Raw genomic sequence first — 13,218 nt, 5'->3', positions numbered from 1 at the left:
TGTGCTCCCTTTGAAGGCTCTGGTGGGGTCCTTCCTGTCTCTTCCAGCTCCTGGTGCGTCCAGGCGTCCCTTGGCCTGTGACCACATCGCCCCCGTGTCTGCCTCTGTTTTCACGTGGCTGGCCCTCTCGGCCTCTGTGGCTTCTCTTCTCATACGGACACCAGTCGTCGGATCTAGGGCCCGCCCCCAATCAGTACGACCTCCCCTTAAGTAATTGTACCCGCAGAGATTCTCTTCAAATAAGGTCACGGTCTGCGGTCTGGGGGAGACCCTGGTCAGCCCATCGTGAGGCTCCAGGTATCAGCAGGGAGCATCCTGGGTGCTGCCTGCCCGCTGAGCACAGACCCGCCTCCCTCCCATCAGTCTGCTCCTCCTTTCTGCTCTCTTCCTGCTCGTGGCCCCCACCGCCTTCCTAAGACTGGCGTCCCAGACGGCGCAGGGGGCCTGACGCGTAGGAAGCAGGCAGGCGTGCCCACGCCCCGGCATTCCCGGGGACTCTGGGTAGGGGCAGGGGGCCGGGTGCCCCCTACCCCTCTGCCAGCCAAGTCACTCCCTCGGCAGACAGTTGCGCGCACCAGCCGTGTGCCGGGCACGTTCGCGTGCTGGGGCACGGGCACAACCCCGCCCCCTGTGGGGATGTCGCAGTGCGGGGAGGCCAACACTGAGACCCAACGTGACTAGCGCAGATGGTGTGTGGGGACCGGGCGACAGAGGGACAGAGCAGCACGTTGGGGATGAGTGTCTGCGGGGCTGGGGTTGGTCGGGGGGAGCCTGGCTGAGCAGATGGGGAGGAGGTGATGCTGGGAGCAGGGATGCGGAGGAAGGTTCCAGGCGGGAGGAACAGCCCGCGTGGGAGTGAGGAGAGCCAGGGTGCCGGATGAGGGTGTGAGAGGAGAGGCGGTCGGTGGGGCGCCAGGGTCTAGACCCTCCTCTCCGGCCAACACCGCCAGCACGACGGAGGGAGACCCTTCACTGGCCTCGGTCAGGCTGGCCTGGCGGGAGCGCCTGCCCCTTCGCACAGCTTCCGGGCGGAGTGACGCCACAGCGTGCGTCCCCCACCTACAGGCTGCAGCCCAGGACAGAGAGCCTCCTGAGAGCCCTCGCTGCCGAGCGCGCCAGCTGCCGAGACGCCTTGCTCGCCGCTTGGAAGAAAAACCCCAAATGTGAGTTCCCCCGGGGCGAGTGACCCGTGGCCGGGGGGTTGGGAGCGGACAGGAGGGGACCCACCGAGGCAAGCCGGGGTCGGTGGGCGGATCTGCCCCAGCAGGCAGCCGGGTCCAGAGCCACCCTGACGCCGACCTCCCTCCTGCTTCCCGCAGACCTGCTGACCGAATACTGCCAGTGGCTCCCGCAGGCCATGCACGCCGACGTCGAGAAGGCCTGGCCCCCTGCCTGCGACCACTGACCTGAGGCCTGGCTGCAAGGCCAAGCACTTGTCTGGAGACCCAGGAGGCTGGCAGTGGCCACCCTGATAGGCGGGCTGCTCCCAGGAGGCGGGCCGAGCCCCCAGGAACCCTCTCTCCTCTCGGACACGGGATGTCTGGACACAGCTCGCTGCTGTCCTGGGCAGTCTGACGTGGGCGGCTTCTTAGAACTATTTATTCCGTAGGGGGTAACGGTGTCTTCTCACACACTGCTCTGTGGACTACATTAGTCCCTTGTGGGGCGGCAGCCTGGAGGGCGGAGCGGCGGGGAGCGGGAGGGTGCGCGCGGGCCCTTCCCAGCGGGCTGGGCGCTCCCTTTGCCGGGTTTGGTGCTGTAATAAATCTCAGCCGTGAGAACAACTGCGAGCGAGTCGAGTGAGTCTCTGAATGCGGGGGTGGTTGGAAACTAGTCTGGGTGGGGGCTCACCCAGGTGTTCACTATGCCTGTAGGGGGTGTTGATTCCTTCCTTCAGCCGAATATTCGTCCTAAACCAGTTTGTGCTAATGCTGTAGTACAAATGCATAAATTCTAAAACGTAGATATGTAAATAAAATGACAGAGATACACGTTTAATATTCCAGAATTACTCTCTCCATAGCTTGGCCACTAATCCCAGTGTACCCCCAAACCAGGAGGTCCCCCCCTACTCTCCCCACATTCCAGCCAGCTGCAAGTTGGGTGGGCTCTACCCCCAGAGTTTGTCCAGAGCCCCCTCGTGCTCCCCAGCTCCACTCCGGCACGCCCACATACACGCCCCCCAGTCCCTGAATCCCTAACAAGCCCCCACCAGCTCCTGCCTGCTCTCCCAGCGTCCACCTGCTGGCTCAGGGCGTATTCTCCACGTGGCAGCCAGAGGGAGCCTTTTTACACCTAAATCTGAACATGCCATGCCACATCAGGCCTTCTAGAATCTTCGATGATAAAATTCCAGCCCCTTATATAACCCTCATTCACCAAACTCCATGCACAGGGCTTGCTTTCAGTGTCTTCAGACAGAGCTCTCCTCCCCCTCCCAACCTGGAGCCTTAGCACCTGTCATTTCCCCTGCTTAGCCAGGCCTCCTGACATAGCATATGCTATTGCTCTTGCCTCCTGACATAGCATATGCTATTGCTCTTGCATAGCAGCTTCCACACCCTCCCCCTCCAGTCTCCATCTCATCAGTATTACTGTCTTCCTAAAACTTACCCGCTACCGGATGAATGCTAGTCTCTAGAACTCAAACCTTGCTTGTCTTCTCCAAGGAATACTCAACTAACACTGTACCTGGGCACACAGTAGGAGCTCCATGCATGCGCATCACCGGCATTAGGCGCTCAGGAGCCACTGACTAAACGGCCACTTGCAAAACCCTCCTTAGAAATCACAAGCCGATGACTAGAATAGAAGTGTAGAAACGCAGATTCCTGGGTCCACCGCCCACCTATTCAATCTGAATCTCCGCGGGGGAGGGGGGTTCCCTGGGTAACCGCGTTTGGGACCAGGCCAGGGACGTTTCCTAGCGCTGCCGTGTCCATGGGGGCTTGTTTCCCAGACCCACTAATGCGGGGCATCTGGGTCGCCTTCCCTGCTTTGCCTTCTGGTGGTGCTACGGCTTTTGGACAAAAAAGAAAAAAAGGAAAAAGTGGAGATGCCGGGGATTGAACCCGGGGCCTCATACATGCAAAGCATGCGCTCTACCACTGAGCTACATCCCCTACCCGTGAGCCCTTTTTTTCGGGGAATAGGGATATCGGAAGCCACATCTTCGTCTCGTGCCCACGTTTTTCTCCTTCCCGGATGCTTAGTATCCCATCGTTTCCGAGAGGTCCCTCCGCGCCTCGGGAGGCCCACTGGCCAGGCGCGCCCGGCGCTGCATCTGTGACAATCCCGGCTGGGGATGGATGCGCGCGGTAGCAGGTCGGCGCTGTATCTATATGGAGCGACCCAGAAAAGCATTATCATAACGTGTCCTCGTTAGTATAGTGGTGAGTATCCCCGCCTGTCACGCGGGAGACCGGGGTTCGATTCCCCGACGGGGAGGCTGGCAAACCATTTTAAAAGCAGAAGAGGCTGGGCCTAGTAACGCGCCCCTTAGGGCCCTCGCAAAGATGAGCCAAGTCCTTGGAGTCAACTGCGCCGGAGAAGCACGCTACCCCACGTGTGTCCTGTTACGTATATGAAATGTACACAGACTGTCAGTGTGTTATTATTTCTACTTCTCATGGGCATCACAGTAACAAGAGCCAATGATTTTATAGCTCTCACCACGCCCGGGGGCAATATTTACGGGTGTGCGCTCCTTCCGAGGCTGGCTGGGGCTATCTGGTCACCCAGGCGGGTGGGGAAGCAGCTCTGTAACCTGCCCAAGGTGGCGTCAATCACAGTCTGCTGGAGACACTGGTTACCTCTGGAGGGAAGGACTGCAGTAGGGTGGGAGTGACTCTCACCTTCCATTCTGTACCCATCTGCACCATTTGAATTTTATTTTTCTCCCTCCCTCCCTCCCTTCCTTCCTTTCTTCCCTTCTTTCCTTCCTTATTCAATTTTTATCAAAATGATACACTTCAATGATTTCCAAAGAATGGTGTTTAAAGGACTATCGGTGATTGTTGCACCATCTTGCGAATATACTAAATGCCACTAAACGGTTCGCTTTGAGATGGTTACTTTTATGTTACGCGAATCTCACCTGAATTTTTAAAAAATTGATTTTAACAAAAAAAAATTAATTGTAACAACAGATCAAGACTTGTTTGGGGAAGGAAGGAATGGGATGGGCGGATGGGAGTGTAAATGGCTTCAGCCTATTCAGAAAGCGCCTGGAAACCCGTGTATTCCACCATCTAACTTGATAATCCCATGCATGGAATTTTGCCATTAGGGAGACAAACTTTAAATGCAAAATACAAATAACTTTGGTCTTTTTTGTTTATTAGCATTGCTATTATACTGAATATCTGGTTAGTGCATTTGTGACTGGACCAGACGGTCAGTAGGTGCTTAGCAAACACTTGTGAGATGACCTCACGTCATGAAGGACCTCCCCACTCCCACCCCCCTCCCAGACAACACTCCTCTGCCACTTCCCAAAAGGAGGGGAAGTAGAGCCGGCCTTGGACGCCAACCTGTTGACCTCTGCACGCCTTGAAGCTGAGCAGGTGCCACAGGAATGGTGGCCACGCGTGGAGGCCGGATCTGAGTCACTCACTGCCCCAAGGAAAGTCACAATCTGGCTGTTGCGTCCTCCACACGCCTTGACGTGGTCAGCATCTCTGCCACACCTTAGGCTGCTTGGGGAGTTGCACCCGAGACATGACTTTGTTCCTATGTACAAAGAAGGGGGCTTGAGAAAGTGGAGTTCTGAGCCAGGTACGATTCATTCATCCATTCACTTGTTCATTAATCCAACAGATATTTATCAAGCACCTATTAGGTGCCAGGCACTGTTCTAGACCTTGAAGGATACGGAGGTGACCAAGGCACGTGACTTCCCTGCCCTCAGGGGTCTGTCATTAGCGCTGGGGAGACAGAGAATGGACAAGGAAAAACAATACCTACCCTAACAGTAAACGGTAAGGGGCTGGGGTCAGGTTGGGAGGCGTGATCCGGGAGGGCTTCTCGGAGGCGGTGACCTTGAAGGACAAGAAGGAGTAGATGCCGGCGAGCCTGGTCGACGTGGGTTCCAGCTGGTTCTGGACTTTCCGCATCGGATGTCCAGGGCGGAGGACCCAGGGCCGGCACCACGACCAGGAGGATCTGAGCGAAGCGGCATTTCACTAGCAGCCGAAATAGCTCAGTTGGGAGAGCGTTAGACTGAAGATCTAAAGGTCCCTGGTTCGATCCCGGGTTTCGGCAGTCGCTTTATCTTTTTTTTTTTTTCCCCGCCGCGAAAGGCGGTTGGAAAAAACCGGAACAGGGAGGCTAATTCTCCGCGATTAATAAACAGTTTCGCTTTCTTTAAACCCGGCTCCGAGCGGTATCCACGGGAAATGGGAGCGGAGGGAAACTTCCGCGCAATGTGGAGAATTCTAACGCGGCTGTGTTTCCCCTGCCTCCATTTCTCGCCTCTCGGAAACGTTTATTAATGTCTGTCACGTGTTTGTTGATGTCTGCTCGTTAATTTGGGCTTTCTGTGTATGAATTTCTGTTCCCCGAAACCCGCGCAACTAAATCAAGGACCGAGCAGGGGACAGCTTCCCTAAGATGGAGTTAAGTCAAGCAGGACTTTTGTTCTTCGGTTTTGAACAGAAAGAATAAAAGAAAATATTGAACCCTTTGATATACAGTGATACACAGGGGAACTTGAAAATGCTTAAAAGGCGTACCTGAGAGCCCTGATCAGAGCCGGTCCTCGTTAGTATAGTGGTGAGTATCCCCGCCTGTCACGCGGGAGACCGGGGTTCGATTCCCCGACGGGGAGGCACGCAGGTTTTTGCGTACATTCTCTGTTACTGTTTTCATTTCTCTTCCAAACAAATCAGATTCTCCCACTTTCACGGAAACTCTTTTCTACGAACGGCTAAACCTGACCGGCGTGCGAGATTCGTTGTAGATTCTATCGACTGCCTGGTCAAAATCATGCCCCGGGTCCCCAGTGTCCCACAGTTACACGAAAGAAAGAGCCCAAGGTCTCCCACCCCCACCCCACCCCCCTCGCTCATGCTCCCAGCGCTGCACGAAAGTGCTGGGTTTGCGCCATGCTGTCCCGGGACAAGAGGGTCAACCTCCAAGGCCAGGAAATGCTCCTTCTGCTGCAAATATTCCAATCTCTGTGGCTTGCTCCGGACCAGACTGGCCCTCGGAAAATGTTTATGGATTTAAGACAGGAAGTGTGGGGACGCTACCGTGAAACGCTTTCTTGTCTTAACGTGGTTGCAGACTCCTTCCCGGGTGGCTATCAGCCTTCCCAGGCTCCTCTTCTTCCATTCGTTTTTTTGTCACATTCATTCTGCAGATATACACTGAGTACTTATTAGGGGCCAGGCACTGTTCTAGGCACTGGGGCTATAGCAGGAACCACGAGGCCCTGGCCCCTGCCCTACTGAGCTTATGACACCGGTGATAAACAAATAGTATTAAAAAAAAAAAAAAAAGTCTCCCAGAGAGTAAATGCTGTGAAAGAGAAAAAAAAAAGGGGGGGGGGGGAGGGCACGCCAGGGAGTGTGTGGGATTCGCAGGCCCCAATAGTGAGGCAGCCAGGAAGGCCCCTCCGAGGACCTGGACAAGGAGAAGGAGCCACTCACCAGAAGATCTGGGGAGCACCCTTGCAGGCAGAGGGAAGGGCAGGTGCAAAGGCCCTGAGGTGCAAAGGAGGGCAGCGTGCCTGCAGAACAGCAAGGAGGTAAGTGTGCATGTAAGAGGGGGAGAGGAGGAAGGGATAAGGTCACAGGCGAACCTAAGGAGGTTGGATTCCATTCCAGGGTTTTGTGCAGAGAGGCAACATAATCGGGCTTGTTTTGAGCAGAGCAGTCTGGCAAGAGAGCAAGCAGGGGCACCTGCTAAAAACCCAGCTTGTTCCCAAACTTCGTGCAAAATAACGCCGCGAACAGTGCCATCCGTCCATGCTGGGCCAAGGTCTGTCTGTCTTCGCCAGAGCTCATATAATAATAACTGCATTTGCCATCCTGAGAACCCAGGCTCGGCTGGCCCTTGTACCAGGCGCTGTTCTAATGGCTCAATGGCCGCACCCGCCCTGGGGAGGAGGTAGTACTCAGATCTCCATTTTATGAATGAGCTCCAGACAGGTGGGGATATGAATCACAACTGCCCGGCAGGTGTCCTGGGCACCAGCTCAGGTAGCCCTTTACCTGTGAAGGTTTCAGGCGGGTTGGAAGGGAGCTGACTGGGGACAAAGCGGACAAGGCAGGACAACTGGGGGTGTGTTCTCCCCATCAGAGTGACTGTTTCCTGCCAGGAAATCTCAAGCGCTGGTGGAAAGAGGCAGAGACTCAACTTTCTGCCCTCTCCCTGCCCTCAACCATTCCTCCACCACTGAGCGACCCCTTGGTGACTGGAAGACACCTCGTATTGCCTCCCTAGGGCAGCTTCATAAGCACTCTGCACTCTGGAAGAGACGGGTGCCGACAGTGAGAAATGGTTCTTTTCGGTGGGCTATTGCAAAGTGATTCCTCCCTCAGAGCCCTGATTCTGGAGCTGGACCTGTTTCTTTTTAATTTGCTTCTTTTTATATTCAGAAGAGTGCTCTGGGAATGTGGGGGTGTGGGGGGGGGGGAAGGTCTGCAAACCTCAGAAGTTACTGAAGGTTGGAATATTTTTGTATTACATCTTTAATTTTAATGCCAGTAGAGCTAACATACAGTGTTATCTTAGTTTCAGGTGTACAATATAGTGATTCAACAATTCTATGCGTTACTCAGTGCTCGTGATGATAAGTGTACTCTTAATTCCCATTGCCTGTTTTACCCTGGAATGGTTTTAAAGGACAGAGAAGCAGACATTGCTGGGTAGAGGTTCAGTCAAGGCAATGCCCTTATTTATTGGAAATAAACTCATTTTCCTTCCTTTTTTTTTTTTCCCCTGTGATGAGCAACATTCAAAACTAGATCTCTTTCCCTTTGTTCCTGGGTTCCGATATCAGCGAGCACTTCAATTGCAAGGCTATGTAGAACGGGCCTGTTTGGGGAGATTTATTTTTGGTTTGTTTATGCCAACCCCCAACACACATTTAATTAGACAAAACTGTAAATTAGAAAAATCGCAACCTCAAGAATAGCATACAGCAGAGAATTTCAGGAAGCCAGGGGAAGAGGGAGGGGGATGTAGCTCAGCGGTAGAGCGCATGCTTTGCATGTATGAGGCCCCGGGTTCGATCCCCGGCATCTCCACTGTTTTTTCTCCCTATTCTCCCCCTTCTTCATCATTAAAGTGCCACGTATGTGATTACGACTCCTCTGGTCACTACTTGCAGGTGGGATTTTCACAATAGGCAGGATCCCCCCTCTCTGAAACCTGTAACACTCCCGATACGCTTTTGTTGCAAGAGGCTGAGGGCAGCTGCTGGCAGAAAAGCGTAAAGGCAAAAACATCACCTGATGACTGAAACAGCCCGAGAAGGAGCAACGGGGGAGGCCACGGTCCTTTTCGTGGCACCGTGACTGCAGTAGAAGTCCCCAAGGACTGGCGACTGATGCCCCGCCATCAGAGGGCAAGTGTGGAAGCCATTCAAAGGTCTGACTGCTGGCCCTTGCCCTTTATTTGTGCTGTCAGTAACCAACCAGTTTGGGAATGACCCGAAGGGAAACCAGCATTCCTGGCAGGCAGGATTTTGCCTCCCGCTTCATCAGCAACAGGTCACGAACGAACGAACGAACAAATGAATGAATGAATGACACTGATGCACATACGGTTCATGTTTATATTTATACACGATCTGTATTTTATCATTAAAGATCGAAGATGCATTTTATAGAAAGAAGGGATTCTATTTATTGCCTTCTGTGGGTTCAATTCTTTCTCTGCAGTAATAATGAATTCCTCACCCGGCAAATCCTGTCTCTTGGCGTGACTTGACCTCATCTATGAAATCATAAAAGCATCTCATCTCAGATCTGGAGGGACGTGACTCTTTGCAAAGCCTTCACTTTTGAGATGACATTGAAATCTGTGAAGTGACTCACCAGTTGGGCGGTGGAGTTTTGGTGACAGCTCCTGTGTCTAAATGAGCTGCTGTGAAGGTGATTTCTCCTCAAATGTCAACCGGGTGTTAAGGGAACAGAATGTCGAGGTGATTTCTAAAGGCATCAGGCCTAACACGAAGCTAATTATATGTTTCTGGTGTACTTTCTATCTTATCATTAACTACTTCTGATAGCACACTGACCAGGCGAAACATACCATCAGGCTTGCTGGGGAATGTAGCTTCCTAGAAAAGCGGTTGTGAGTCTTTGAAAACTCTGCCTTTGTCAACTCTTGCATTTTACTGTGCACTTAAAACGACAAAGCCCATCGTAGGACATGGCTGGAGCAGTCAAGTTCAGAGAGGCAGAAAGCGGAATGGTGGGTACCAGGCGCCGGCGGAAGGCGGATATGGGAGTTCTGTAAATGGGGGCTGAGGACCCGTTTTGCGAGATGGAAGAATTCTGGTGGGGACGGCTGCATGGCAGTGTGAATGCTGACGAGCACCAGAACATGCCATCTGAAATTATTTTGAGCTGAAGGCACTTGAAGACCAGCATATGCCGGGAGAGGCTGTCTCTGAACCCCCCTTTATGTGCCTAAATACAGACCTTCCCAAGGGGCCCACTGGTCCAAGATCCCCCCTCCGGAGGTTCACCAACTGGGGCAGACTGGCACACGGTCACACACTGTCCTACCTCCCATCTACTCTATGGTCTTTCCTAAAAACCACTGAATGGCCCCCCGAGGGGCCTATACCCCCCTCCTCTTTCCCTCTTCAGATGGTGTTTAGGCCTAAATTCTAAAACCACCTCTGACTTCGTTATTCATGTTGTCCTGGGGTATCTCCTGTGCATATGTGTGACCTACATGTTAATAAACTGCTGGGGATTTTTCTCTCTGGTTAATGTCTTTCATCACAGAGGTCTCAGCTAAGACCTCAGGTGGGTAAAGGGAAAATTATTTTTCCTCCTCCTCCCTCCGCCCCCCACCCCGTGTACCTCACGATGTAGAAAATGTTGGCCTTTGGAGCCAACGGCCAAGAAAGAATTCTTGAGACGTCTTTGGTGCAAAAAGGTGGTTTTATTAAAGCACAGGGACAGGACGTGTTAGGGTCTTAAAGGGGGGCCGATGATATACTTTCAAGTCGGGAGGGGGTTAGGGACAGCACAAGCCTCCAAGGTATTTTGGAAACAAGATTTCCCACGGTTAGGAAAAGGTCATTTACTACCTTACCATCGTCTAGTAAAACCTCAGTCATGAGCCCCTTCAGATGTATATCTGTGGGCTGTGAGTTTGGAGTCATTGCTAACATAGATCTTTGGGGGTGGGATAGAGACAAAGGAAGTTTCCGAAGGAATTTGTAAACAGTTTTATGTTATTAAGTTTTAAAATTTATTCATGAGAGAGAGAGACAGTGTGAATAAAGGAGGGGCAGAGAGAGAAGGAGAGAGAGAGAATCCCAAGCAAGCTCTGTGCTGCCAGTGAAGAGCCCAACGCAGGGCTCGAAACTCCTGGAACGGTGAGATCATGACCTGAGCCACAACCGAGAGTCAGACACTTAACCCACGGAGCCACCCAGGCGCCCCCAAAGGCATTTTTATATGTTAAACTAGATTTACAGGATTAAGAGTGCCTTTTGCCCTTAGCAAAGAAGGGAGCTGAGCTCCTAGAGGAAGGTCCCTCTGTTTCAAGGGCTTTTCAATAGGCTGGTAAGTTGTCAGGAAATTTCATTTTTTCCTTTGCCTTTGTTTCCCGCATCCTTAAAATGGTTAAGATGGTACATTTTGTTACGTGTGTATGTCGCCACAACTGCAACGAATTAAAAACAAACCAAATCTCCAACAGGCTAACTAACTTCTTAATCTTCCTAAAGCAGGCATATTTGAGGACTGGAACTTTTTAAAGTCTGATTGTCCCAGAGGTAGGGCATGAAACTGGTTATTTTTAAACCGGGGCGGTCTGAGTTCGGCCACACGAGGCCACACCAGGCAAATAAATGCACGCAAGTAAACAGGAAAATGAAGAGTCCCTTGGGCTTCTCCCCCCTCCCCCCAAACTGCAGACGCCTTTGATTATTACCTTTTATGGTTACCTATGACATGACAATGACAAAGCAAGGCAAACGGTTCCCAGCCAGCCCTTGATCTCATCCTCTCTCTTGGGGGAAATGTTTGCTGATCGCTGTGCTCTTGGATTTTCTCATGATGCTGAGTTAAGTCCCAAACATGCTTATGACCTTCAGGGGAACCAAATCCTTTGGGGAAGGAGGAAAGGCAGGCAGACAGACGGGCACCAGTCCCACCAGCACCGCCCACCCCGCCCCCAGCAGCCCAACACCCCAGGCCCTTTGTGAGCTCAGCCCGTCACGTGCTCGCGTCCGCGCGCCAATCCCGCCGTGTTGCTGGGCCTCTGTCACTCTTCCATTGGTTCCACCTCCGAAGCGAGCTCTTCTGGGGCGTTTGCAAAGGACGGATCTGTGGGCGGAAGGAACTGAAAATGGATCCTGTGACTCACCCTGCATCTCGCACCTTCCAGCACATTACATTCTAGGTCAGGGGATTTGGGGTTTCAGGAACGTGACTTGGTACCCGAAGCCTGAGTCCAAGTGGGACATTTAGGTTTGGGGAGGCTGTCTCAGCAAATAGAACAGCCAGTTGTAAAGAGGACAACAGTCCTCCGTAGAGCAGGGTTTCTCAACCTCCTTGGTGTCGCTGACCTTCGGGGCTGGGTAATTGCGTGGGGTGGGGGGGATGTGCCGCAGCGTCCCCGACCTCGGTGACCACACGCCAGTAGCAGGAACTCTTCCTCCCCGCTCACGCCACAGTTGTGACAGCCAAAAATTGCCTCCAGACGTTGCCACGTGTCCTCGGAGGGGTCAGATCACTGGTGTTTGAGAATCCCCGCTCTGGGGAAACACCAGCCATCCCCTCTCCTTTTCTCTCCCTCTCCCTGTCACCCCCGTGCCCTTGGACGTTTACTTCTATACCCTCTGCTGGACTGAAGGAATGCAGCAGGGGTGTTGCAGAGCATTGTTTTTCTGCTCGAGACATCAGTGTTGTCAGCTCCCAAGAATGTTTTCTCTTTGGTGATAACCCTGGACCCCATTCCCACCCTCCGAGCCTCTCTTCTTCCTCCCGTCCTCCTCTTCCTCCTCCTCTCCCTTCCCTGCCCCTGAAACCAGGCCTGTTTCTCTCTGTACCTTTTGGACTCTGGAAAAAACTATGTCACAAAGCTCGTGACTCAGCCGTTAAACAACACGAATCACGAGGCTTCCAGCAAAAGCCACGGCCAACAGTGAACCGGGTGTGGTTTGAAGCTAAGCCTGATCCCCTCAGAAAGAACCTCAGCTTTTTGGTTCCCCGAAAATTGGGGAGAAACAACCCTACAAAGGGCCTCCGTGTTTTGTTCCTGTGAAACCTCTTTGCACGAATAACCTTCAGAAACATCTGGATTAGGAAGTTACTGGCGTCTCCTAACCGGAGACATGACATTTTGCTCTTAATACTCATTTTAATTCCCCAGGCATAAATTCATTCTCTCTGAAAAATGTTAAAAATTACAAAGTCAATTCTGAACTCTCATCAGATCTTTTTCATAAACACCTACCTACACGGGTTATCAAAGAAAATACAGAACAGTTTCGTTTTCTCATTCTAAGTGGCTTAAAACAATACAATGATCATAATTTAAAACAAGAGTGAGTCTTTTCTTAATGGCAGAACGTTTTTTAGGAATCTTTCCCCCCCCCCTTTTTTTTTAAGGCTTTGAGGATAGAAATTAAAACACCCTCTCCCCCTCCACATGGTGGAAATACTTCTGGAAGAGTCCAGAAGGGACAGTGACTGGGGAACTGAGTGTTTCTGAGGGAGACTTTTCACCGTAAACTTCTGAAAACCTCTTTTTTCAACATGTTCGTGCATTTTACAAACGCTTTAAAAAATATGTTGGGGGCACCTGGGTGGGCTCAGTCTGTTAAGCGTTGAGGACTCTTGACTTTGGCGCAGGTCATGGTCCCAGAGTCCTGGGATTGAGCCCCGTGTCTGGCTCTGTGCTGAGCCGGCAGCCTGCTAGGGATTCTCTCTGCCCTTCTCCCCCTCAAGTGAGCGAGCACTCTCAAAATAAAATAAAATAAAATAAAATAAAATAAAATAAAATAAAAAAATATGCTAAGAA

General features: G+C 52.1%; 1 protein-coding gene, 2 long non-coding RNA genes and 5 other non-coding genes across 13 annotated transcripts in view; 6 read left to right on the top strand and 2 right to left on the bottom strand.

Moving 5' to 3' along the window:
- The window catches only part of DHX37 (DEAH-box helicase 37), a 28,523-nt gene extending 26,738 nt beyond the window's left edge, over nucleotides 1-1,785 (top strand). Inside the window, exons 26-27 of one of the 2 annotated variants that reach the window (XM_030336202.1) lie at nucleotides 1,066-1,163; nucleotides 1,320-1,785. In XM_030336202.1, the coding sequence (XP_030192062.1) occupies nucleotides 1,066-1,163; nucleotides 1,320-1,405 (184 nt within the window). In that variant the 3' untranslated portion in view covers nucleotides 1,406-1,785. Of the gene's footprint in view, nucleotides 1-47; nucleotides 1,164-1,319 lie in introns of those variants that run through there. The other variant, XM_032595384.1, reaches the window with a different exon arrangement.
- A 1,265-nt stretch (nucleotides 1,786-3,050) lies between these two features.
- Nucleotides 3,051-3,122, bottom strand: TRNAA-UGC. Its single transcript has one exon. It is a non-coding gene; the product is annotated as a tRNA-Ala (tRNA).
- Nucleotides 3,123-3,179: 57 nt separating this feature from the next.
- On the top strand, nucleotides 3,180-8,839 carry LOC115528111. Of its 5 annotated transcripts, none has more exons than XR_003973142.1 (4): nucleotides 3,180-3,392; nucleotides 4,819-5,772; nucleotides 5,889-7,493; nucleotides 8,336-8,839. It is a non-coding gene; the product is annotated as an uncharacterized LOC115528111 (long non-coding RNA). The 5 variants fall into 5 exon arrangements; XR_003973144.1 differs by having other exon boundaries at nucleotides 5,889-7,513; XR_003973145.1 differs by lacking the exon at nucleotides 8,336-8,839 and having other exon boundaries at nucleotides 4,819-4,979; nucleotides 5,584-5,772; nucleotides 5,889-7,731.
- On the top strand, nucleotides 3,376-3,447 carry TRNAD-GUC. Its single transcript has one exon. It is a non-coding gene; the product is annotated as a tRNA-Asp (tRNA).
- Nucleotides 5,190-5,262, top strand: TRNAF-GAA. The gene has a single exon. It is a non-coding gene; the product is annotated as a tRNA-Phe (tRNA).
- On the top strand, nucleotides 5,756-5,827 carry TRNAD-GUC. The gene has a single exon. It is a non-coding gene; the product is annotated as a tRNA-Asp (tRNA).
- Nucleotides 8,181-8,252, top strand: TRNAA-UGC. The gene has a single exon. It is a non-coding gene; the product is annotated as a tRNA-Ala (tRNA).
- A 2,281-nt stretch (nucleotides 8,840-11,120) lies between the features above and the next one.
- LOC115528112 lies at nucleotides 11,121-12,275 on the bottom strand. The gene is made up of 2 exons (XR_003973146.2): nucleotides 11,762-12,275; nucleotides 11,121-11,519 (listed from the first exon to the last, which is right to left on the bottom strand). It is a non-coding gene; the product is annotated as an uncharacterized LOC115528112 (long non-coding RNA).
- Nucleotides 12,276-13,218: the final 943 nt, after the last annotated feature.

Source organism: Lynx canadensis, chromosome D3, assembly GCF_007474595.2.
Source record: "Lynx canadensis isolate LIC74 chromosome D3, mLynCan4.pri.v2, whole genome shotgun sequence".
Classification (NCBI taxonomy): Eukaryota; Metazoa; Chordata; class Mammalia; order Carnivora; family Felidae; genus Lynx; species Lynx canadensis.
This window is presented reverse-complemented; position numbering and strand designations above follow the sequence as displayed.